Source organism: Lissotriton helveticus, chromosome 4_1 (genome assembly GCF_964261635.1).
Source record: "Lissotriton helveticus chromosome 4_1, aLisHel1.1, whole genome shotgun sequence".
Lineage (NCBI taxonomy): Eukaryota > Metazoa > Chordata > Amphibia > Caudata > Salamandridae > Lissotriton > Lissotriton helveticus.
This window is the reverse complement of record NC_136063.1, coordinates 927114921-927140369: the sequence shown is the minus strand read 5'-3', so window position 1 is coordinate 927140369 and position 25449 is coordinate 927114921. Positions and strand designations below refer to the sequence as shown.

Here is a 25449-nt window from a genome sequence, read left to right as displayed (position 1 = left end):
CAAGTAATGTGTCAATGCTTCAGGAGAGGAGCAAACAACAAGAGGAATTCATGTTCACCTAAAGTAACGAATAAAAAAGCAAACGCAAGTGCTAGTAATTATAACCAATGGTAAACAAAGGGTCGGCACTGTAAACTAAAAAGGAGCAAAAAAAGTTCAAAATCCGGAAGAACACAAAGAACGATAGTGACCGCGCGTTCTTGTACGTACAGACGAAGCCACAAAAAAATGTTGAGAACAATACACAATTCTTTCGTTTATGATGCCAGATTGCCGTCTTCTGCTACTCCGGGGGTTGCAGCCGTTAAAGTGTGACCCAACCTTCATAAAGTCAAGGACTCAATACTTAATAAAAAGAGACCACACAAGCCTGCCTCAAAGCGCGCGCATTTGTTTGCCGTAAAACGTCCGGGTGAAAGGCAGATGTCGCAAACGGGCGGCCTTGAGCTACACTGCCCGCCTTTTCCCGGGTGTGTCCTGAAAGCGAGTCACGTGACCATGGGCGGGGAAGGCGGGAGACCTGCTGGCGCCAGGCTGACTATAAAAGGGCCTCGCGCGCGAATCCTGCGTTAGAACAGTGCGTGAGTGGCTGTAGAGCTTTGGAACGAGTCGGGAACAACAGTTGCGCGAGACGTTCAGGTGAGGCCAGAGTGCGATTTCATCAGCAAAGTTGCATTTAAATTCCCTTAATTGGACCATCTGCTGATCTTCCGTTGTGTTTTCGGTTTTAAATCGCCACTACTGTCCTTTTGTGGAATAGTTTCCGGTCACTGTATGCTGTTGGCGGTTACGGCCTTTTTCGCCTCACTTGGCGCCAGTTTCGAAAGTGTAAGGCTTCAGGACGCGGTTTCTGACCCGCGCCGCATTAAGCGGTTTGAATCATACTGCTGAAACACCTTTTGAGAGTAATGGTCCATTGGTGGTTTCTGTTCTTTATAGCGGTTAGGGTAAAAAAATTTAAAACAATGGTGACACTACTGAAGGAGGAACTTCCCTAAAGTATCGCTTTTTACCGCGCGTGTGCTAGAATAGGGTGCAATCTGATTATACACGTACATGCGTGCAGTCGTTGCTAATTAAGGCGGGAAACCGATTCGTATAGAAAATGTATCTTAACAGTGGTGAATATATGTCTCCACCCGCCCCCAATCAGTCCCTTTAAAAGTAAGGGTGTTTAATTTTACTTCTAAGTATATTCTATATATTGCTAGATGCCGGCACATGTCAACCTACCTATTCCCGCTGGCGAAAGAAAGTAACGTGTCTTTGTCACCCAGCATGCGCTTTTTTTTTTTTTTTTTTTTTTTTTTTTTTTCATACCTAGCGGTGCCTGTGATAGCCTTGTTTATATTTTAAAACTGTAAGGGGGCTTTTCAACAATACTCGTCTATTCACATCAGTTCGTGAAGTATGCTCTGGAGCTTGGTCTCATCCATGGCTTGTTTCTATTTGGCACAAGCGTGTTTTTAGACTTGCTAGTCAGTCCGTATAAGTTTACGTTAGTATTGTTTCTGTGGCGTTCTTGGCCACCGTATACCCCCTCCTCCTCCCCCCCCCCCCCCCCCCCCGCTTTCTGTTCTCTGCCTGTGAGCTTGTAGTTCATTTGCCAGCTCTTAAGTGGTATATTCGAATGATCCTAATGTGGTTAAATCGTGGAGGCACTGGGTAATCTAGAGTAACGATTAGGGGTCTTTATACAAGAACCTTTTGAAATCTCAACCATGTACCGGGTTCCACTCGGCTCAAATGTTATGTCTATTATGCCACTTGTGCTTGTCGGTGTTTCTTGGTTGGCAGTCAATCCTTTTATTTGGCGGTTTGTGGACTGAAGCTTGGGGGGGGCTAGGGGAGTCGTTCAATAGTGATGTGGTGCCAATACCTGCAAAAACCAACCTTCGTCGTACGATATTTAGCTTTACTTGCACTCCTTACTTTAGGCTAGGGTGAGCTTTGGAAGATGATGATTTGATAGCGGAATTTTTACGAAATGCAAGTTGCGGTGACAAGTAAAGCTCAGTCTCAATTTCAAGATGTGACATGTAGAATGAGGGCATACTTCTGGGATCACTATGGTTGCTTATGGTTTCAGTAGCACGTAGTTTTAGATTTGGGCCATAAGGGCATACTACTGGGATCACTATGGTTGCTTATGGTTTCAGTAGTTGTAGATTTGGGCCATAATCTATGTAGATATGGCATTTGAAACCGAATTGCTTATTTTGGAAAGGGTTCCTGAAAGGTGGGATACGTTAGACTACTATATTAAATGGCATATGGTAAGCACGTTATATCAGTCTCTGGGTTGGATAGGCGTTTACTGTTCTAGCACTTGTTTGGGTAGCTGGTTGCTGTAGGGCAGTGTTGCCCAATGGACCATGACAATACCTAATTTTTAATCTCTAACCAGCCGTCCTACTTTTACGTAAGTTTAGTATGTTGAGACTCACATTACCAGGCAGGCCATGTTGGTAAGCGCTGCGGGTATATTTAGGGTTAACTTCTTTGTTGAAGTCTCAATCAGACCCATTTCAGTTTTAGGGGGATAGAATAGATGTTTGGATCTTGGTCAGTCTTTAGGAGGGCGTTTTTTGTGTGAGTATTGGTTTCTCTCATGTTGAGAGATTTTAGGTATTGGTGAACTTCATCGCTTGCATAACAAATTACACTAGCGGAGTCCCAGTGGTCTTGCATGTGATAGCACGACTAAGTTGGTCTGCACTCGAAACATCTGCCGGCTTTACAGCTCAGTGCTAGCCTCTGGTTAACCTTTTGTACCTCTTTGGACTTGAGCACAAACGCGATGCGTTCTCTAGCCTGGCAATATGAAATATTTTCTTGTGCACTTGTTGAAGGTCTGCCATTGAATCCATTTTTTGCCTTCCAGGTAATACCATGAACACTAAGTTACCTACAACAATGAAGCCTGTAAAGACTAATATAAAGGTACGTATTGAGTTTGTAGTAAACACACGAACCCTTCAGCTGCTTGACTGATAAGTCAAACACGTGTTATGGAGTCTAGCGTTTAATCATATTTAAGACTTTAGACCGCCCACTCGGGTGCGTGTATGTTTCCTACTCTGAATATCTTATTGACCATATACAGCGGCTTTTAATCTAAGAGCTATGTGATGCCGTTCCCCGATTAGTCACATGGGGAATTTGTTGCGTTCCTCTAGTAACAGCTGTTTGACCAATTTTCTAATTCAAATTGTGAGCAGTATAAGCATAGGCTACCTTATGCCTGCCTGTGACAAAGCTATGCCGAAATGTGCTTAAACTGTTAAACCCTATTCCTCACCGTAGGGGGGGCGGGGCCCTTCAAGGTGGGAAGGGCAGTCTTCGGGTGACGTAGCTTGTCAGTCTAAAATCCATAATCTGCAGTGTTGTAACACTGGTTCCCACAGTGTTTGACATTTGTCCTTCGGCGTAACTGCAAGATAATAATAGGTAGTGAAACATTACCGTGGGAAAGGTGAGCTCTTGTCATGTGAACTAGTGTGAATCAGTAACTTTCTCACGGTGGTATTGAAAGAACAATGCTAACTATCGCTGCTCTCTGCCTTTGTTTACTTATTCCTTGGCGGTAGAGTAGCTAACGATAAAGAATGAATCTTTGTTACACTAATGTGCAAGCAACGACAAATGATATTCACTGTATGTACGTGCCTACCTCTTTCCGTTCCCCCACGCAAGAGGAAACTTGAACATTTTCATAGGCTCAAATTCTCTTCTTGATGTGTCTTGGAATAGTAGTTAGCCTTAAATTAATCAAACTGGGTTACTTAACCACCCTTTGTAATTGAAGGCTTTGAAAGCACTACAAATGTAGCTAATTAAAATGTCTCATTTTGCAGACCTTTTTCACCACAAATGGTAATGTCGCTGCTGCACCTAGACGAACCCTTCAGATGATACAGCCTTCTGCATCTGGATGTCTTATTGGTAGACAAAATGAGGTATGTCATTGATGCCCTAAAGTACAATTGTTGATCTACGATGGGGACAAGTTGTGGCCTTGCGGCCAAGTCTGTGGGGACTGGTCAATTAAACATCCTGTGAATCTAGGCGCGTCGCTTAATGTACCATGATTAAACAGTGAATGTATATTATGCAATGTGAATCATCACTTCGTCCCTTTACATCCTAGACCAAGAACTCCACGAAGAGGAAACTTTGGAATGACCAGCTGTCTTCAAAGAAAGCTAAAGTTGAAATAGCAGTCGACCAAGAACACAACGAGAACGTAGATGGTGTATCTGAAGCATACAATCTCATGGTGAAAGGTACGTTTAATTTGTTTTGGGTTTTTGGGGTGCATTTTCATGCAGTGTAGGCGCTCTATACACTTTTGCCCAGCAGGCATTTTCTCAAATCAAATGGGTCTCCTGTAATGCTTAGGCGCAGTAACATCCCTAAATGTCCCGATTTGGGTGGGCATTTCTACAACTTATTTCCTGTGGCTCACCATGTCATTTTTGTCATGCCTTGCCCTTGAACAGCATTACAATAACACAGGGTTAAACTTTTTCAGAAACCCCACCAGCCCAATATTGGAAAGAAGTAGCAGAGGAAAGGAGAAAAGCTCTTTATGAAGTTCTTCAAGAGAACGAAAAGGTATGTGAAACTGTTCATGCTTCATGAATAATTGTATTGCTTATCGATAATTAATCCACTACTAGTCCTATTCTCATCTCCACTAGTGAGGCTCCCTTGCCTTGTAGAAACCCCATAACAAAATACAAGGGCACCAGCCTCATCACCTGTATGGACCAAGCCAATTTAGACCTGGGAGGGCAGGCTCTAATGGAAGTAAGCGAGAGTAGGACTAGGAGTAATGTGTCAAACATTACCTTCACACCCCTCACTTATCTCCATTTAACAATGACATACCAAGCCAATAAACACCTGTCAAGCATCAGCCTAGAACATCCTAACCAGATGCACAAATGATGGGCAAACCAACTAGAAAGGCCAGACCCAACCCAGGGATCCGAATCCCAGGGGCACACCTGACCCAAAATACTGGTAAGACTCCCAAGATCCTCCATCCCAAAAACAGGAAGCAAGCCAGAGGCACCCCTCCAAACAATGGGTAGCACCAGAGCCTGCAAAATGAGGGGGAAGCCCCAAGAGGACATCCCCCACACAGGACGTGGAGACAAGACCAACCTAAAGACCCCAGCAAGGGGACCAGCCTGGAGCACTAGAGGTAGGGAATGGAACAAACCACGCATACGCCCCAATCACAGTAGATGCCAGCACAAGACCAGATAGCACCCAAAGGGTGCTCGCACAGAAGAGGCAACCAAAGCTGCGAGACAGGCACCGACAGCCACCATGTCCCATTCGCAAAACTCAAATCTGGGAAACTCCCAATAATACCACAAGAGGACTAAACCACGGGGCCAAGGCCACCAACTGAACTGGAGTCTCTAGACCATCTCCAATTTAAACATAAGAACCCAAGGAACGGGACAGGCTGGAGGCACCAGAACAATCAGACTACCAGCATACTGAACCACAAGGCCAACAAACCATTAAGGACACGTCAAGCAAAGCCACAGGGCAACGACCCCCCCCCCCCCCCCCCCCCCCTCCCAAACTGACCCCTGTCATTTGGCACCGCAGAAACAGCCACCAGGTCACCACTGTAAACTGCCTGCAGTCTAAACTGGAAAGGCCCAGACTACAGACCATACTGGCAACACCCCTCCCTAACCTTGCAGAACTGGGGCAGCCTGCCAAGGTCCGGTAGCATGGAGGCACCCTGCAACCAGAGGGAGGAAGCCAGGAGCCCGATTGAACAAACACCTAGAGAGGCCAACCTCAGCAGGACTAACCAGCCACAGGGCAGGCACTCGCTGGACAAGCTAAGAGCAGTCGGGGACCCACAGCATGGGGGGGGGGGGGGGGGGGAGATCCACTCTCATGCAGAATCCACCCACAGATAGAGGAAAGTGGAACTGCACTCGGGGAAAACCCAGGCAAGCATAGAGTACCAACAAGACTAGGTCAACCATGCCGGACATCCCGGGAAATCAAAACCAGACGCCAGGCACCCCAATGAATAAGTTCGAATGGGACAGCCACAACTACTGACCAGCAAAGGAAGGAGCAGGCCAGAATGCCACCACAGGCACCCCACTAAACCCAAATACTGAAAAGCTGCAGTAACCAGAGGGGCCAAGAAGATGGCCACAACGCCACCCCAACCACCCAGGAACCGTAGATCATGGAACACAACTAACCAGGAGCATGGGAGGCCCCCAATAAAGACTGCAAGCCAGGACAGCAGTGGTGACAAGATACCCCCCAGAACTGCAGATTCAACACAGGAAGGCCACATGAGACAATCGCACATGGTAAGCTGGCATAGCAAGGCATGCCGGGGACAAAACCAGAGTTTGGGGAAAGTACTTACAGGCCACCACTCGCCGACAAACGGAAGGTGAAAAGGTCAGACCAGAAGCAGCCAACAGGTAGAACCACGATGGACTTGTGCAGGAAGAAGCGGCAACAGCACCCCACTAACCAGCACGCAGGGGAAGCCACCATTCCAAAGACCACCATACCAAAAAAGGATAATCTGACCACACAAACCCCCGAGCAACATGCAACAGCCCAAACAGGCACCGATCGGGCGCACATGCTGCCACAGCCCCATGGATGTTGAGCAGGAGAAGAGCAGTCGTGAGACAGCCCAGTGTCCATCCGCTGGCAATATGCAACAAACAAAGCCGCCAGGAATGCCGAAGCAAGCATAGTACGTTCCAGGAACGCTGCAGCAAGAAGAAGCAACACGCTGCACTACACAGCAAACATTATGGCACCTATCACCAAAACAAACCCACACTGGAACAAGCACACCTCATCCACCCATCTACAAACACAAGAGCAGGTATGGAGAGGGTGGCACCTCTTATATTGGTAGGGGGTGCTTACAAGGTGCAGGGGTCTCAATTGTGTAATGGAGATAAGTGAGATGGACTTAAGGTAATGAGCTGAAGTTCTTCTATACTTTATTTCTCGATACATGACCACTGCTGTATGGTAATCCATATGTGGTGAACTTGTGCTGTTATCGACAGTACCAGTCTAGCTTTATTTTGAGCATTTCTTAAACTCTTTGGTATAACTGCACAGCATACTGACTAATATTTGTGGGCGTCACACAACTAGCTTAGACTTGCCTTAATGTTCATATAGCTGTCTTTTAGCATTAAAACACTTCCTTATTAATGTGTGCTACAATCTCACCTGTCCATCTTTTTGCAGCTGCATAAAGAAATTGAACTGAAAGACGGTGAAATAGCTCGTCTCAAGGAAGAGAATGATGAGCTGGCAGAACTAGCAGAGCATGTGCAGTTCATGGCAAATATGGTTCAGGTAAGTTTGCTACACTGTATGTGGAATAGCTGTGACCTATTTGGAAGCCTATCTTGTGTTTAGTGACTCGCCTGGGTCTGATGTACAGAGCCCAACAACTTTTCTCCCGGTGAAATTTATTGCCTTTTAACAATAGACGTCAGAGCAAAAACTAACTTGCCGCTTATAGAGTGACTTGTCTTGTCGCAGCCTTCCTCAACCCGTGCACTTCTTTTTTTGCAGAGATTGACGGGCCAAGCACCTGACAGTATCGAAGCAATGAAGAATCTTGTATTTGAGGATGCCGATCAGGAGGAGGATGCCGATCAGGAAGAAGACTACGACGAGTCGAGTGATTCTGAAGAAACGCCACAAGATACTAGTGTAGTGCACACAAGTGCGTTCAAATGAGTTGCACTGGAGGACTAATTTTAAGACTTTAAAAGTGACCGGTATGCAATCCACTAGCATTATTTATTGCTGTGCCACTGCCGTTGCACCAGACGAGTGACGCTGGACTGGTTGGAGGTCAAACAGCTCCGGCCTTTTTGTATAGGTATCGCTATACAGTTGGTTTTTGGTTGATCTTTATTTATGCTAAACTACTGCCATGGGACAATTGAAAATCCCTGCCGTTGCCTGACTCGCATGGCCCCACCACAGTGCCTTGCATCCTCATTCACAGGATTGTCTGATAAATGCCTCTGTGTGGTTCAAAGACTTGACTGAAGCTGTTGGGAGGGCGGGTTGGGTCTTAATTTCAGCTTGCATTTGGTTACTTTTTTTAAGTGCAAATACTGTGTATTTACAAGATATGTAAATAGTTTTTCTGGCCTTTTGAGGTACTTGTACATACTTGAATAAACGTCCTGTTAAAATTGAGCTGGTAGCGACTTGTTTAAATCTAGGTTCGTTTTTCACCTTTTCATTGTTGAAGGTTAATCCGTCCTGCCTATATTTTGGCATTGTTTTCCAATTCTCGGGCTTCCAATCCAAAAAGTAGATGGGTTTGTCTGTCCATGTACCTGGTTGGAGCATGATTTGTTTGTACTGTTAATTTACTGTTGGGGGTTAGTATAGGTTACTTTGCTATACTGATGTAAGTAGTCCATAATGCTCAGTCACGTTGGGCACTGCAGCTAAATGTTAAGCTGGAGTTATAATTTGATCATAGTATTTCTATTAAAGTGTGCAGTAATGAATTACTGCATTGAATCGACTATGCCGCTTCACTTTAGCTGGGGCCAGTTAGACCTGAACTTCGAGGGGGGGAGGTTCTCCCTGTACTTGTGGGGGGCTGCCATTTTGCTGTGGGGGCCATGATCTCTAAGCCAGTAGTAGAATACGCTTGGAAAGGTACTGTGCAACGCTCTAACATGCAAGCAGCATATATATGCATGCCTGTTATTGCTGTAGCACAAATCGAGAGCTATTTGCTTTACCAAGCCTTCTGTTATGCAGAGCACAGCTGGGGGCCTGAGTGCCCACCAAACCCGCAAGTATTGGATGTCTGCAAGATGGTATGTACCTATGCATGCCTGACACAAACTGAAGGGTTACTGGCAATGTGGTCTTGTTAAAAACTAGCACAAGTTGCATAATGAACATGCTCCAGTCAACAAGGTGTGGGATACCTCAATGAGCTCAAAGTATGCCTACCATTGATAACCACTTAAGAACTCTGGTGTAAAGAGAACTGGGGACGAGAATCTGAAGGGTTAATCGGACCCCTATGTGAGGAGCTCAAAAGGAAAGGTATCCAGAGAATCGGCCAGATAATGATTTACAATGTACAAACAAAACCCTCAGCCAGTGCAGAACTTGCGTTGCTTCATCTGAACAGCTCCTTCCTCTGCAGAAATATAGGGAACTGTGCAGGGTCTCTGGCCAATGTGGACACTATTTACGGTGCAACTAAGTCATGCTCCAAGGCTCCCTGGAAATCCTTCCTATTGTAACATTAGTTTGCTTGCTCTCAGTCTATGGTTTAACTATCATTCACATTGGGGTTTGCCTGCCCCAAACAAGCTTGGTAAGTACCACTTAAATGTCGGGTTTACGTTCTATGTGAAGTCCAATTTTTAAAATGGACTATTTACTAGGTGTCTTGCACAATTCTAAAATATAGGTGCCGAGCGACTTCAGATGCCATCACTCCTACCCAGTGTTTAATCTGTTGAATGTGTGCTGGTGTCAAAATATTTATTTGAATATGAGTAGCCATAATATCCACTGGCAGGGCCTACATAACCCACTGACAAGGTGGCTGCCAGACTTGTGGCGAGGAAGGGGGCGAAATAAATGGATGCAATGTGCTGTAAATAGCATTGGTCTAACTGGTGTGCTGCTTCACACCTCTCATAGCTATCTTTCACACCGGTCTCAATCGCACTCCTTACTTTCTCATATCCTCCCTCAGCCATGTTTCTCTAAATCCCATCCAACCATTGAAAAGTAAAGAGTGGTAGATTGAAGAGTCAATAGCGTTGTCCAAATATGTGCAATATGGAAAGGTGGTCAATGTATCAAATTGCAAAATTCAAAGCAATGAGGAATAACTGGTTAGATTGAACCTCCACCCTATTCATCCCACCACCTCTCCTGCCCCTCAAACCTTGACCTGCGCACCCGTACTGCAAATTTCTCTTTTCAAGCTCAGCTTTTTATTATATAGATCATAACGTGCCACTTTCCCCACAGCTGCATAAACGTCATTGTTGGCGGCCAAAACACTTTTCACGTTGTGGGCAGAGCCCAGTTCCAGGTTTTGAGGCACAATCGTAAAGGACGTATTGGCCATTTTTTTTTTTTTATCGGCAGGCATTTCCTGGCAGGTGGGGTGGAATTTAGGTCCCTGGAGGGCAGTTATTGAAGGTCAGCGACCGGTGCCTCTGTCCACAGCTCCCCGGGGGTATATGGCAGCGGCAAAAAGAGAGCGCAGAAAAGACCTAAGAGACCGGGATAGGGTCCGGAACTCACGGGAAGGAAGGCATGATTGCAGAGCTGTAGTGCCAAGTGTTTGAATTTGGGAGACACTGTTGGAAGACACTCGTATTGTGAGTGTCCACACACGAGCGTGGCACTACAGAGCTGTCAAAGGAGTGAGAGCCCACGAAAATGAATGCCCACATATTTAAAAGTCCTGCTCATGATCACTGCAGGGGCGTGCACCACAAACAAAACATACCCGATTCTGAAAATGTCTAAGGAGGAAGAGCAACGCGCTGAAAACACATTCCTGCTTTGGACCCCAAAACTCCGGAATGTTCTAACGGAGGCAGGGCCGTTTCTACCATTAGGCAGCACTAGACGGCTGCCTAGGGCGGCAAAAAAGTGAGTTCTCCCCAACAGTAAGCACGCCCTGTTCTCTCTCGTCTGGGCCCCAGCAGGTCATGAAGCCCCCAGAACTCGACCTTTCAAAAGTTTTGAATGTTATTTTCTCAGTACATCCTGTTTCTAATAGGCGGCTGGTGAGCATGTTTATTGCGTCAGTTTGCGTTCTCGTGGGTGACTTCGGCACCAGGGAGTGTGTGCTGCGGCCTGGGAGTAACACAGTCGCCAGCGGCACAGGGGGTGGGCTACCCTCCAGGGGACCACCCATTTACCCCAAGGCCAGTGAATACCTGTGACAGATGGACTCGGGCCCCTCGTTACGTTTTTCAGAATCCCCCCTTAAAAATATTTTTGTGTTGCGGCCCTGGTGTGCCCTGTGAATAGATGCTGCTGATTAGCAAACTCTGTATTAGGGAGCTGGTACTGGAGGTGTTTTTATTCTGTGGAAAATGCTTTGATCCGAATGTATGCTTTAGACAAATCAATTCCTAAAGCCCAAATCGTGCCCCTTAAAACGAGACGCCAGGTATTATATTTGATTGAGGGAGGGGGTGAGGGCATGCACCTTTTACGGAATCCCAAGGGAAGACAATGAATGAGTTTAAAGTAACTTATTATAGAATACACTGCTGTGATTTAAAAACATTAGGATAAAGGAACCTGTCAGCTGGAATGAAGTGAAACAGTAGAACTTTCCACAATCTTTCTCTTCACCTAGGCAAACATTGCCTTTCGTGTGGATTCCCATTTTGTTCACCCATCGGTGCATCTGCACGGAAGGTTGAGGCGCATCTAGATTTATCCGGAAATGTGTATCTTTATTGGGTTTGCTGCAGAACTGCTTATTTAAGGTTTCCCTCTGCATCTCGCCTTGTCTTTTTTACTATGGTGATATTCAGTAGTGTGAGCCTTTGAATAAGTGATGTGGCCGGAATTTAATGTGCCCCGGTTCACACAATGTGCTCAAGTGGCGAAGCTGGGATTACAAGACACATCTCGTAGTTTGGGTTTGTCAGCAATCCAGATAAAAATTGAAATCGTCAAGAATGCTAAAACGGGGATTTTGAATGATAAAAGGTGCCAGCAAGGAGCACATGAAGGGGGTAAAACCTGATCTGAGGCCTGGGAGAGGCAGCTGTTCCTGAAATAGCATTTATTTCACATTTATAGCACAACTCTACCCAGCTACGGTGTCGCCGCTCTTACACAACAGCAGAATTTGGACAGTTTTGGGCAGTGGGCAGTGGGGAGAGTAAGGTGCAACTTATGAGAGGTAGGAAGGGGGCGGCATTTTTCAATTCTCGCCTAAGGCGGCAAAACACCTAGAAACGGCCCTGAACGCAGGAAATAACACTCAATAATAAATCACTGCCATCCAGGACACACTTAAAGGCACTCCTCCTTAGGAGGCAGATATTGCCAAGACAGGTCTATAAATGACATGCACACCGTAACCCTTCTCCCCTCTGCTGAGAATACATGACATAAAATGCCTGCAGTTCGGTTTTTCTGTACCCCAGGCCCCAATTGACGGAGGAAAGCAGTCACGTACCTCTAAAGAGGCAGCAAAATAACAGGGTAGACTCTGGCGCTTCCAGTTTCACAGTAAACATCAGATTCTAGGTCTGCTTTAGGAAAGTGCCCGGCTGGCAAAGTTACAGAAAACTCCTGGAAAGCTATTTAACTTCAACAGTTCTGTCTTCTTTCACTTATTGTGCAAAAGCAGAAAGCTTACACGTCAGTCACATAGAAACAGCAGAATCTACAGCCTAGTGGCAGGAAGGCCCAAGTCCAGCCAGTAGTTTAGCAAGGATCCCTTGGGCTCTGGTGCAAGCAAGGAAAATGCCCCCTATGACTGCTGTTGGGGTAGTAAAACACAGCAATGACCAGGGTTCAATAGGCTCCTCAGGGGTGTGGGCCCCAGTGCCACTGCATCTGCTGCACCAATGGTGTGTGGCCCAGAGTCCAGCCCTGGGTCCAAGTTGACACTACCGCGACCTACTGCATTTATAGGACGTAGTTCCGCACTGCATGACTTTTAGCAGTGCTTCTCTGCTTTCAAGCACTGCCGTTTTGGTGAAAGACAACCAATTGCCAATACTGCAACTCACTTCGAACACTCTTAGACCATGAAGAACAGACTCAAACCGGTTCTTCGAAATACTTAATCATTTGAATCAATCCATTTATTTCAAATTAGTAATCAAAACAAAATTTTTTGAACATCAACTTACTCTTTGTTCAAAAATCACTAAGTGTACAGGAGAGAGGACAGGGAAAAGAATCCTACCAAAAAGGGTTTACATTCACTTCTACCACAAAATTGTAGCACTCCTTCACTCATGTGTCTTCATTCATACTCTTATGTACATACGAGTATGAATGATGGCGTGCATAAATAGATATCACATGAGGGAGTTGGAACAAATTCCCCTTTCATCTGTTAGCTGCAGATTTGTGGTGATGAGATGGAGAAGGTGGAAGGTGTGTGTATGGGGGCGAGGGGCGCATGGAAGAAATAACAGCTCTTGTGACAAGTACTCTTCTCTTTTACAGCTGTCCCACTTGGACGTGCTGGTCTGCCTTCCGTGTGTCTCAAAAGGATTCTTGTCTTTATGTGGCCATAAACATAAGAATCCTTTCATGGCAGAAGGAAAGCAGGAGAGCCAGTCCAAGTGGGACGGCTCTAAAAGAGAACTGTACGTCACTGGAAGCTCTTTTCCAATGGCTGGCCACTGTTTAGCAGGAACAGTGATGCCAGCCAATGGAAAAGATGGGCGGGGCTTAAAGCCCGTTAGTGAATCTCCCACAAGATAAGATCTTGCCAGCGATTGCAGGCTTTGACCTAAAAACTTGGCTTTATGACTAAGTTGGGTGAGGTGTGACACTACCATTGAGTATTAGCTGATCCCTGTTCAGTCCAGAACTTCAGCTCTTATAGAAAATGCTGATTGAGCTAAACACTGCCTAGGAACTTGATCACAGATCTCTGTTCATGGGCTCAGCTGTTTTCAATGGACCGCCGCTTCGTCTTTGCAAGAGCTCAGCTGTCTGCCCAGTGCGTTTTATGTTGGATCTCAGTGAAAAGTTACTCGTCTGCTGTACCTGTACTGTGACATTGGCACTATGTTTGCAGGGATTAGGCTGCATCTTTGCTGGAACTCTATCCATCTGTAAAGAACTGCTCTACAAGGCCAGGTCTGTCCATGGCAGAGTACCACTGTCTGTGCCGGAACTAGTTTCTACCTGTGCAAGTAGTCTTATGTCTCCTAAGTGTTTCCTCTGTACCCAGAGGAGTAAACCATTTCTGTTTTGGCTTCCTCAATCTATTGCATAACTCATCTGGTATTTTTAGCTGCAATAGTTTGAACACTTACTTTAGTCATTTGCACCTTTAAACTCATTTTATCCTGTTTTCATGTCCTCACAAACACTTCCTTCCAAGTGTGCTTTGTTAAGAAGGTCGTCTTGACACTCGTTGCTTTTGAATGCTTTTGGGCTACATTTGTAGTGAGGACTCTTAGGATGAGTAGTGAAGATCGGGCAACATCAAGGAGACTACAATATAGAAGTTGACGTATGTAAGTTGGACTCTGGGATGTCCTTTGAGTCCATGTCGCCACTAATGGATGGTACTGTCCACATCCCAGCCCTATGTAGCCATTATTGTGTAGGTTATTTTTAGGTCTCACCTTGGTGCATACACTGTTGCTTGAGACACTTTGACTTACAGGAGCCTTGGAATCCTTGTGGTGTACTAACTTTTGCCTCTGTCTCCGGCTGTGTGCTGGGTGTTTTTGCTGGTTTAGGTGCTCTGGGCACTTTGCAACTGCTGATCAGTGCAAAAACACAATTGATGGACAGAATGCAGAACAATGTCACATTCAATCTGATGCAGAGATCTAGGCCTAAATTAGTCTTTTTTTGTGCTCCCCTGCCATTTTGGTTTGAACCCAGCTAGCCTGGCTGAGTGGTGATAACCTCCACCTCCCCTTGAAACCAGTCTCAGGATGCTTGTTTCTAGTCCAGGGAGTACCTGGCTTGGCAGTTCAATCTGGACTGTTCCTATGAGATACAGGGTCAAGACTGCTTTGCATATGGCTGGGTCTAAACTGGGGTGGCATGGTGATCGATAGAACAATGGATTTGACCCAGGTCTATTGACTGGCGGTGAATGTTTGATTTGTTCTACATTCTGTCCATCTGTCTTGCTTTTAGAAAGTGGGCACTTGTTAAACCATCCTGTATTCCTCTGCCTGTGGATTCACTGTCTGGTGGATTTAGACCAAAAGTCTTCAAACTTCTTGCTGCTGAAACCCCCTTGTCATTTTTCCAGGCGTAAGCATCCCCACCAATCAATTTCTAGAACCTGGTATTCCTCATCAATAATGGCCAGCCAGAACCCCCCCCCCCCCTTTCCCACAGCATTTTTTTAAACTAGGGAAATAAGCTGTGTCTAGCAAACCAAAGTTGAATGTCGGGCGTGGTCAAAGGTGTAGCTTAAAACAATGGGCCTCATTTATGAGGATTGGTGTAGGGCAGTACTGTAGTCTAGCTGTGCTGCTCTGCCAACATGAATGGTCGAAAATGCCCTGTATTTATGAAATGCGTTGCAATCTTGTTCTTTCACCTTGCGTCAGTGCACACATTGCTGCCTAGCACGAATGTAGGTGGGGTGGATTTTATGTAGGAAGGTACACCTTACTTCACAAACAATCCAGAGAGCAGTTTTCCTCTTTCTATTTGTTTTAATGGGACCGTAGCTGGCTTTCATTTGCCTCTAACCACTTGGCCACTGACATTAAATAAAAAACTTCCAAAAAACCAAGGGGAGCCCTGATATTAATTATAGGTGGAGATGCGGGGGAGAGGAGCAATACACTAAAACGAAAAATCTCCACCTGTACTAAGTCAATGAGTGCTTATAAAGTCACTAAATAGTTAGGTCTCCCTCCTTCATTCTCACTTTCCTGACAACTTTGGTCTCCTGCTCTATCAATGGTCTTCCCTCCCACTGTGTCACACTGTTGGCTACTTATCCCTATTAATTGATCAAAATAGCATTGTTGTGTTTATTCTTATGATTACAACTTGACTTGTTTATTCATATACAGATACCCCCACCTCTGTCTCCTTGTAGACAAGTGCCCTGATAAAGGTGAGACCTCCCTGAGGTCGCACACCGAAACTTACGTCGGCACAACAAATCTAACCTGGCGAAACCTATGTGCACTGCTTGTCCTTTCAACATCTTCAGTCTCACCACACATGGAGGAAGATACTCCCCATTGTTCATTATTATTTATTTAGCCTTATGATATCTAGTTTATCTATACATTTTGTTTACTTTAGATTCTTTATCCATTGTCGAGGATATAACACCATACTCAGTAGGAGTTTTTCAATTTATATTTTATCCATTGTATCTAGACTCATAGGTTCTCGCCCCTCCTTGATTAGTTTTAGAATTTTACTTCCCTTGAATGAATGGATCCCTGTAGGACCTGGACGCATGTGATTGAATGAGTGAGAATGTTAGCGTTTGTGTGAATGTTTTATGTTGTGTGGGGGATCATTATCTCTTTTCCATTGTGTTTTGTAATTTAATGCCTTGAAATGTATATTTTGTTTTTCTATGAATATTGATTAAGACGAATCCATGTATCCATATCTTTTGTTGTATTGTTGACCTATTTTCTCCTGGGAGGGAGACCTACCTATTTAGTGACTTTATAAGCACTCATTGACTTAGTACAGGTGGAGATTTTTCGTTATATTGTATTAAATAAAAAGAAAACCGCATAGATGCTAGCCCCCGATCTGTGCCACAACAGCTTCGGCGCCCCACCCACGCACCCAACCGTCAAACCAATGCCCCCCCACCGCCACCCTTCGCACCTGGACCACGGTGACCACCGAAGACACAGCCCGCACGATGAACACCATCCACTCCGGATGACCGACCCCTGCCCACACCACGTCTTCAACAAGGCCGACTCCACCATCGCACCCCAACTCCGGAACATCATCAACACCTCCTTCAACACCGCCACCTTCCCGGAGAGCTGGAAGCACGCCGAGATCAGCGCCCTCCTGAAGAAACCTACAACGGACCCCACCGATCTCAAAAACTTCCGCCCCATCTCGCTCCTCCCTTTTTCCTGCTAAAGTCATCGAGAAGATCGTCAACAGACAGCTGACCGCCTTCCTCGAGACGAACAGATCCCTCGCAGTCCGGCTTCAGAGCCAACCACAGCACCGAGACCGCCCTCATCGCAGCCACCGACGACATCCGGACCCTGTTCGACAAGGGGGAAACAGTGGCCCTCATCCGCCTGGACCTCTCCGCTGCGTTCGACACGGTCTGCCACCGCACCCTAGTCCAGCGCCTCAGCAACATCGGTATCCAAGAGAAGGCACTGGAGTGGATCATCTTGTTCCTCGCCGGAAGAACACAGAGTCCGCCTCCCCCCGTTTCGCTCCGAGGCCACCGAAGTCATCTGCGGCGTCCCGCAAGGATCTTCACTCAGCCCCACCCTCTTCAACATCTACATGAAACCTCTCGCAGCCATTGCACGCCAGCACAACCTCAACATCATCTCTTACGCTGACGACACCCAGCTGATCCTCTCCCTCACCAGAGACCCCGACACCGCCAGAACCTGCCTACACGAAGGGATGAAAGACGTCGCCGAGTGGATGAAGGACAGCCGCCTGAAACTGAACTCGGACAAGACGGAAGTCCTCATCCTGGGATCTTCGCCCTCCGCCTGGGACGACTCCTGGTGGCCCCCAGCCCTGGGCACCGCACCCAAGCCAACCGACCACGCACGCAACCTGGGCTTCATCCTGGACCCCTCCCTCTCAATGACCAGACAAGTCAACGCCGTCTCCTCATCGTGCTTCAACACCCTGCGTATGCTTCGCAAGATCTTCCGCTGGATCCCGACCGAGACCAGGAAGACTGTCACCCAGGCACTCGTCACGAGCTGACTGGACTACGGAAACGCCCTCTACGCCGGAACCACAGCCAAGCTACAGAAAAGACTCCAGCGCATCCAGAACGCCTCCGCCGGACTCATCCTGGATGTCCCCCGATGCAGCCACATCTCCAGCCACCTGAGGAACCTGCACTGGCTCCCCGTCGACAAGAGGATCACGTTCCGGCTCCTCACCCACGCACACAAGTCTCTCCATGACCTGGGCACCAAGTACCTCAACGACCGCCTGACCTTCTACACGCCCACCCGCCAGCTACGGTCCACCAGCCTCGCCCTCGCAGCCGTACCACGCATCCGAAGAGCCACCGCCGGAGGAAGATCCTTCTCTTACCTGGCTGCCAAGACTTGGAACACCCTCCCCATCCACCTTCGGCTGACCCAGGACCATCTCGCCTTCAGGAAACAACTCAAGACCTGGCTGTTCGAGCAGTAGCATACCCCTCCCCCCAAGCGCCTTGAGACCCTCCCAGGTGAGTAGTGCGCTATACAAATGGCATGATTGATTGCCCCCCCCCACGCCGGGGGGGGGGGGGGAAGGGGGCAGAAAGCACACTAGGCTCCAGGGATTTAAAAAAAAACATATACAGGGGTGGGGGCATGTCTACATTGGTGTAGGTAGTTTCTGGCAACCACTGAACATGACAACACTGATTCATCATGGATCAGATGGGGGTAGCAGCCCCCAATCTATCTCCGGTGGTGGGGCAAAAAGCCCAGTAGACTCCAGGGATTTTTTGGGGGCATTTTAAATTAGGGTGGGGGCTGCCCAAAATGGACATGCCAATACCCCCACCCCTTCAACAATGGCTTTCTACCCCCGGCAGAAAGCCCACTAGAAACTAGGGATTTTTTGGGACAATTACAATTAGGGGTGGCAGCTGTCCAAAACGGGCATGCCCATGCAACAATTACAGCCTTTCTGGGAGGGGGCAAAAAGCCCACTATATGCCAGGGATTTTTTTTGTGCAAATTTGAATCTGGGAGGGGGCTGCCCAAAACGGGCATGCAAATGCCCCCACCCGCCTGCAAAAATTCCAGTCTTCCGGTCCCACTGGGGGGGGGGGGGGCATATGGCGGCAGTAGCCCCCAATCTGCCCCCCCCCCCCTCCAGAAAGCCCACTAGAAACCAGGGATTTTTTTATTCATGTGGGGGTGCTCAAAATGGCGTGACAATACCCCCACCCTCAGAGAAATTCCAGTCTTTCTGCATCCCCCTGGGGGGGCAGATGGAGGCAGTGGCCCCTGATCTGCCCCCCCTCCCCCCGAGGGGGGCAGAAAGCCCACTAGGCACCAGTGGCTTCTTCTATGCGTGGGGGCTGCCCAGAATGGGCATACCAATGCCCCCACCCCCACAAAAAAATAGCCACAGTCTTTCTGCCAGGGCAACTCCCCCCCCCCCGAAAGAAAGCCCACTAGGCACAGACTTTTTTTATCAATGTGCCTATCTGTAGATTTTGAACCCTAGCTCCGGTGGCACCTAGGGAAAGCTAGCTAACCTATACATTTTTTAAAACCACAAGACACCTAGGGGAATCCAGGATGGGATGACTTCTTCTGGCTCTCATCAGGTTCTGTTACCTAGAATCCCGTGCACACCTCAATGTGTCCAAAAAAACCGCAGAATTCAGATTTCTCTACTTTTCTAAAATTTATAGCTTTCTAGGATCCATTATTGCTTTCATACCCATTTCTACCATTAGCTGGAAGTAGGTTCAAAGCACAAAAATAGGCTATGTCCCAGAAAAATGCCAAAACTGTGTAAAAAATTGTTTTTTGACAAGTCTGCTTGTCTCTGAAAGCTGGGAAGATGGTGATTTCAGCACCACAACCCCATTGTTTGAGACCAGTTGCAGGGAAAAACCAGACACTTTCATCTGTAGCCCTTTTTCCCCATTTTCCCCCAAAAAACATTTAGCTGTATTTTGGCTAATTTCTGGGCCCCCTCCAGGGGCAATCACAAACCCTGGGTACCTTTTGAATCCTCATGATGGAAGAAAAGGACGCAAATGTGTTGTGGACACCTTATGTGGTCAAAATGTTACAGGGGCCTAAGCGCAAACTACCCAAAATAGCCAAAAAAAAGCTTATCATGGGGGAGGCCTAGCTCCGAAGGGGCTAAAGGCCTGAAAAAATATCCATAAAAGAAGTTATTTTTTCCCTAAAAGCGTTGAAACGGTCCTCTAAGCGTGTATATGTGGTTATTAGACTGAGCACCTTGAAAGCCATTGCACTCAGCAGAGAAGGAGAGAAATAAAACAAAGTCAGTTACGACCTTCAATTTTGTAAATGTTTATAAAATGCCAAATAGTTCCCAGCACAGGAAAGGCCAGATTGTTTATGAATCTGTGCTGAAGACTCAACATCATTGAACATTTCATCCACAAGTGGCAATCCCTCCAGTACTTCCAAAATAATGTCGAGAGAGCAGAGATGGTCATCTCTGGTTCCCACAGCAGCCGCCCGGGAAGAATTAGAGGCCTGCTCGCCTGGAAGCGAAGCCTGTACCTCTGGAGCAGAGCCGATTTTCCTTCCAATAAGAGTTGAAGGATCTCTTGGAGGCTCTAGAAATGCCATCGTCAACATGGAATACGCTGTCGATGCACACGCTGACCAGGCGCTCTTCACCAACGCATGCGGTACACCGCAACACGCTCCCAGCGCGTTCGAGACTCACTTCACCTTCGGTGCACACGTTGACCAGGTGCTCCTCACCGAAGCCGCCTGTGCAATCACGACACGCACCGAGCGCGTCCGAGTCTCACTTTTCCTCCGTGTGTCCAAGATCACAGGGCACACCTTCCGATGGTCTCAAGCTCCCACATCACGCGCCCACCACGTCACTTGAAACCTCTCCAGAAACTTTTATTTTTCTGTATTTCCGAAAAAGGAAGCCAGCTCACCTCGGGCCATTGGGGCAACAAGACAAAGCACAGTCTTCTTCAAGCAGGGGGACCCTGTGCACAAACACGTCTCAACAAACTTCCTTGATTAAAACAGCAAACTGCAGACCAGCCCCAGGTCACGAAGCAAGGGTTGGTCCTTCCCAGAAGTCTCTTCAGTTTCTCTTGACCATTAAATGGATCCACGCCTTTTCAGTCTCAATCCATTTCTATTTCATTCCCACGTTCAGGGATCTCCGCTCTCATAGTTATACCCCTAAATGTCTTTGAAGTTCGTTGTATTCGGGGGTCCCTGACCCAAATCAGTTCTGGGTGTCTCCCTTCCAGTGTCACCTTTCTCCTTTTGATACTGAGGGTCTGGATCCTTAATCACTCGGCAGGAGATGGGTCAATTGTTTTATAGCAGCAACTCAGGCCTCTTCACCTACCTGGGCTTTTCCTCTACTCTCCAGATGCAGGTCAGCCATGAGCCATCTCAGCCTCTACCTGGGTCAAGACCTCCCCCAGCTCCTCTCACCTCTCAGATCCAGACAGTCAATCCACATTCAGCAGAGACACACTGAAATTCTCAAAGCACAAAACTCATTCACTTTCTAAATGGTTTCTGAACACAGTGACAAAACCACTTTCATTGAAACCTGTTTTAACCCCTTCGATGATCATGATGGAATGGTTCCGTCATGAGCATCGGTGCCCCTGTGCTCATCACGGTACCATTCTGTCTTGAGGCCAGGGGCACAAAATCCCTCTGCTACAGACAGCAGAGGGATATCTAGTTCAACCCTGTGATCTTGGGATCTGGGGAAGAGCTTCCCCAGCACCAGAGGCCTCCTCCCTGGATTCTGTGCCATGAAGATCAGCGCACACATCGCGCTGTTGTCATTGTAGAGAAAACAAAACTGAAATAGGCCTTTAGGCTCATTTCAGTTTCACTTTCTATGTGCTCAGGGGGCTATCTCAGCCCCCCGGGCATGTAGAAAGACGGGAGAGGTATCATTGGAAAGGGGAGAATCTCACCTTTCCAATGGTACCCCTGCTTGGGGACCCCCCCCCAGGAGGGCGATCCCCAAGCAGGAAACTACCCACTAGACACCAGGGAGGGGGAGCGGCCCCTTGGGCAAGGGCCTTTGTTCCCCTATAAAGAAATGGGCTAAATTCAGTCTTTTTAGGGTGGGGGCTGCCCGAAATGGGCACGCCAATGCCCCCACCACCACCAATACAGCCTTTCTGCCCCCCCTTGGGGGGTAGATGGAGACACTAGCCCCTAATCTGCCCCCGGGGGGGGGGGCAGAAAGTCCACTTGACGGCAGGGATTTTTTTTCGTGCAATTTTTTTTAGGGTGGGGGCTGCCCAAAATGGGCACGCCAATGCCCCCACCCCCTGTCACCATATACCCGAGGGGGCAAAAAGCCTACTAGAAGCCAGGGATATTTTGGGGCAGATCTGAATTAGGGTGGGGGCTGCCCAAAATGGGCATGCCACTGCCCCCACCCCTTTCCCACAAAAATGATAGCCTTTCTGCCCCCCCGGGGAACATATGGGGGCATTAGCCCCCAATATGCCCCCCGGGGGGCAAAAAGGCCAGTAGATGCCAGGGATTTTTTGGGCAGATTTTAATTAGGGTGGGGGCATTGGCATGCCCGTTTTTGGCAGCCCCCACCCTGATTAAAATTTGCCCAAAGAACTCCCTGGCGTCTAGTGGACTTTCAGCCTCTCCTGGGGGGAAGATGGGGCAGTAGCCCCCAATCTGCCAATCTGCCCCTCCCAGCGTGGGCACTGGATGGCAGGGATTTTTTTGGGCACATTTTAATTAGGGTGGGGGCTGCCCAAAACTGGCATGCCAATGCCCCGACCCCAACCCGCAACAATTACAGCCTTTCTGCCCCCCCTGGGGGGAAGATGGTGGCAGTATCCCTCAATTTCCCTCCCACCCCCCCCCCCCGCGAAGGCAAAAAGCCCACTAGGCGCCAACGATTACGCTGGCTTTTTTATGTGTGGGGGTTGCCCAGAATGGGCATACCAATGCCCCCACCCCCAAAAAAAATAGCCACAGGGTTTCTGCCCCCTTGGGGGCATATCGGGGCAACCCCACCCCCCGATACCCCTACCCCACCCCCCGATACCCCTACCCCAGGGTGGCAGAAAGCAGACTAGGCAATGATTTATTTTTAGCAATATGCCTACCAGTCGATTTTGGGCCCTAGCGCAGCCAGCACATAGGGAAACCTAGCAAGTACATTTTTACAAACTAGACACCCAGGGGAATCCAGGATGGGGTAACTTGACAGGCTCTCACCAGGTTCTTTTACCCAGAATCCCTTGCAAGCCTAAAAAATTGTCCCAAAAAAACAAATTTTCCTCACATTTCTGTGGTGGAAAGTTCTGGAATCTGCGTGGATCCACAAAATTCCACCCACCCCGCGTTCTCCAAAGTCTTCCAAGAAAAATGGTACGTCACTTGCATGGGTAGGCCTAGTGCCCGTGACAGGAAACGGGCCAAATCGCAACGTGGACACACCACATTTTCACAGTGAAAAAAGACCTTTTTTTTGCAAAGTGCCTAGCTGTAGATTTTGAACCCTAGCTCTGCCGGAACCTAGGGAAACCTAGCAAACCTATACATTTTTTAAAACTAGACACCCAGGGGAATCCAGAATGGGTTGACTTGACTGGCTCTCACCAGGTTCTATTACCCAGAATCCCTTGCAAACCTAAAAATGTGCCCAAAAATACATTTTCCTCACATTTCTGTGGTGGAAAGTTCTGGAATCTTCGTGGATCCACAAATTTCCTCCCACCCCAGGCTTGACGGACATCTAGGGAAACCTACAAAACTCACACATTTCTGAAAACTAGACACCTGGGGGAGTCCAGCGAGGTATGGCTTGCATGGTTTCCCCAACGTTTTCCTACCCACAATCCCCTGCAAACCTCAAATTTAGCTGAAAAAAAATCACCTTTTTCTCAAATTTCTGTGTGGGAAAGTTCTGGAATCTACATGGATCCACAAATTTCCTCCCACCCAGCGTCCCTCACTTGAGTTGGTAGGCATAGTGGCTGCAACAAGAAATGGCCCAAATCGTACTGTGGAGATTTGAAAATTACCTATAGCAAAACTACCTGGTTTTGGGGGGCACCTGCGTTTTGGCCCCAGGCTCGGCAGCCATCTTGGGAAAGTACCAAACCCCAACGTTTCTGAAAACTAGACACCCGGTGGAGTCCAATGCGGTGTGGCTTGCGTGGATCCCTCCTCCTAAATTTTCCTACCCAAAATGCCATGCAAACCTCAAATTCAGCTGAAAAAAACACATTTCCACATATTTTTGTGTGGAATCACCGTGCCTGCACACATTTCCAACCCCACAGTGTACCCCTTAGTGTCCCGAGTACAATGGTACATTTAGATGTATTTTGGCTAATTTCTGGGACCGCTCCAGGGGAATCCACAAACCCTGGGTACCTTTAGAATCCCCATGATGTTGGAAGAAAAGGACGCAATTTTGGCGTGGATGCCTTATGTGGCCAAAAAGTTACAGGGGCCCAAGCGCGCACTACCCCAAATAGCCAAGGGGTTAAGACACTGAGTTCATACATACTAAACTACCCTCTCCATTTGAACCGTATGGGAAACTAGGCAAACAAACACAATACCCAGCCTCCCCCATTCTGTCCTATGGGCAGGATGGCCATTCACCAGAGAAAAAACAAATGGAGTGTTTTTCAATGTCAGGACATAGCACACACCGCAGTATATGTCCTGCCTTTTACTTACACTGCACCCTGCCATGGGGTACCCAGGATTTACCACAGGGGTGCCTACTGTGTGCGCAAAAGGGAAAGTAAGGCCTGACAAGTGTAATTACCATTACACTTTACAGAGGGAACACTTGTACTTTGACACTGATCAGCAGTGGCAAACTGCCCACAGCATCTAAATTGGCATCTCTATGTCAGGAAAACGGTTTAGGGGGAAAGCAAAACATTTAGGGAATTTTAGCCAAAAAGGCTAAGTCCTACAGTGGCCTACATAGGAGGCAGGGCCAAAATAAAGACCAGGTTAAAACTGGTCTCAAGATGGCGAAACTAGGAGAAATGCATTATTTCTACACGTTTTAGCTTTTTCCATGTGTGCTGCCTTATGCAGCACATATGGAAAAAGATAAATGCCATTGTTTTTTATATGTACAGGAAGGTGTCCCTTCCTGTGTATAAACGTTTTTAAAAATGCCATTTTGTCACTTTCATGTGTGCTGCATGAAGCAGCGTGCATGAAAGTGACAGATGGGATTTCTAGGATTTTTTTATGTGCAGGAAGGGACACCTTCCTACACATCAACAATCCTCCCCCTGAACGCACACACCCCTGCACTCTGGTGCAAGGGTGCCTGCGTTGGTGCTAAGTTGCTAAGCTTAACTCCATCGCAGGGGAAAACCCAACGCTGCACCACATTCTTGTAAATATGGTGCAGCCTTCATTTCAAAAGTGGAGGAGAGAGGCGTTAAGCCAGGAAGGCTAACGCCTCTCTCCGCCACTTCCTTGTACATATCCCCCTCTGTTTCCAAAATACAGGCTCGCAAGCTGCGCTCGTGTGTGGGGGGGGGGGGGGACCACTAAATGCCAGTTAGAGCGTTTTTTCAACTACTGAACCGGGGAATGTGCGTCAATTTTGCTTGCTGCATAACACCGTTGTTACCTCACTGGTTGCACTTGATTTATTTGTTTCAGGGGATGAACCAGTGCGGTTTGCAGGCTTTGTACTCGAGCACCCCCATTTAACTGAGCCTCAGTGGTGGGATTCCAGCTACTGCTTTGTTGATTTAGGAGAGCGGGCAGAGGGGCAATCCAG

General features: G+C 47.6%; 1 protein-coding gene across 1 annotated transcript; it reads left to right on the top strand.

Annotated features, from left to right (window-relative positions):
• The first annotated feature begins 541 nt into the window (after window positions 1–541).
• Window positions 542–8250, top strand: GMNN (geminin DNA replication inhibitor). The gene is made up of 7 exons (XM_078687534.1): window positions 542–639; window positions 2885–2943; window positions 3858–3959; window positions 4151–4286; window positions 4535–4617; window positions 7279–7389; window positions 7612–8250. The coding sequence occupies exons 2-7, from the start codon at window positions 2893–2895 to the stop codon at window positions 7777–7779; spliced, it is 651 nt and encodes a 216-aa protein (XP_078543660.1). The 5' UTR covers window positions 542–639; window positions 2885–2892; the 3' UTR covers window positions 7780–8250.
• The last annotated feature ends 17199 nt before the right edge of the window (window positions 8251–25449 follow it).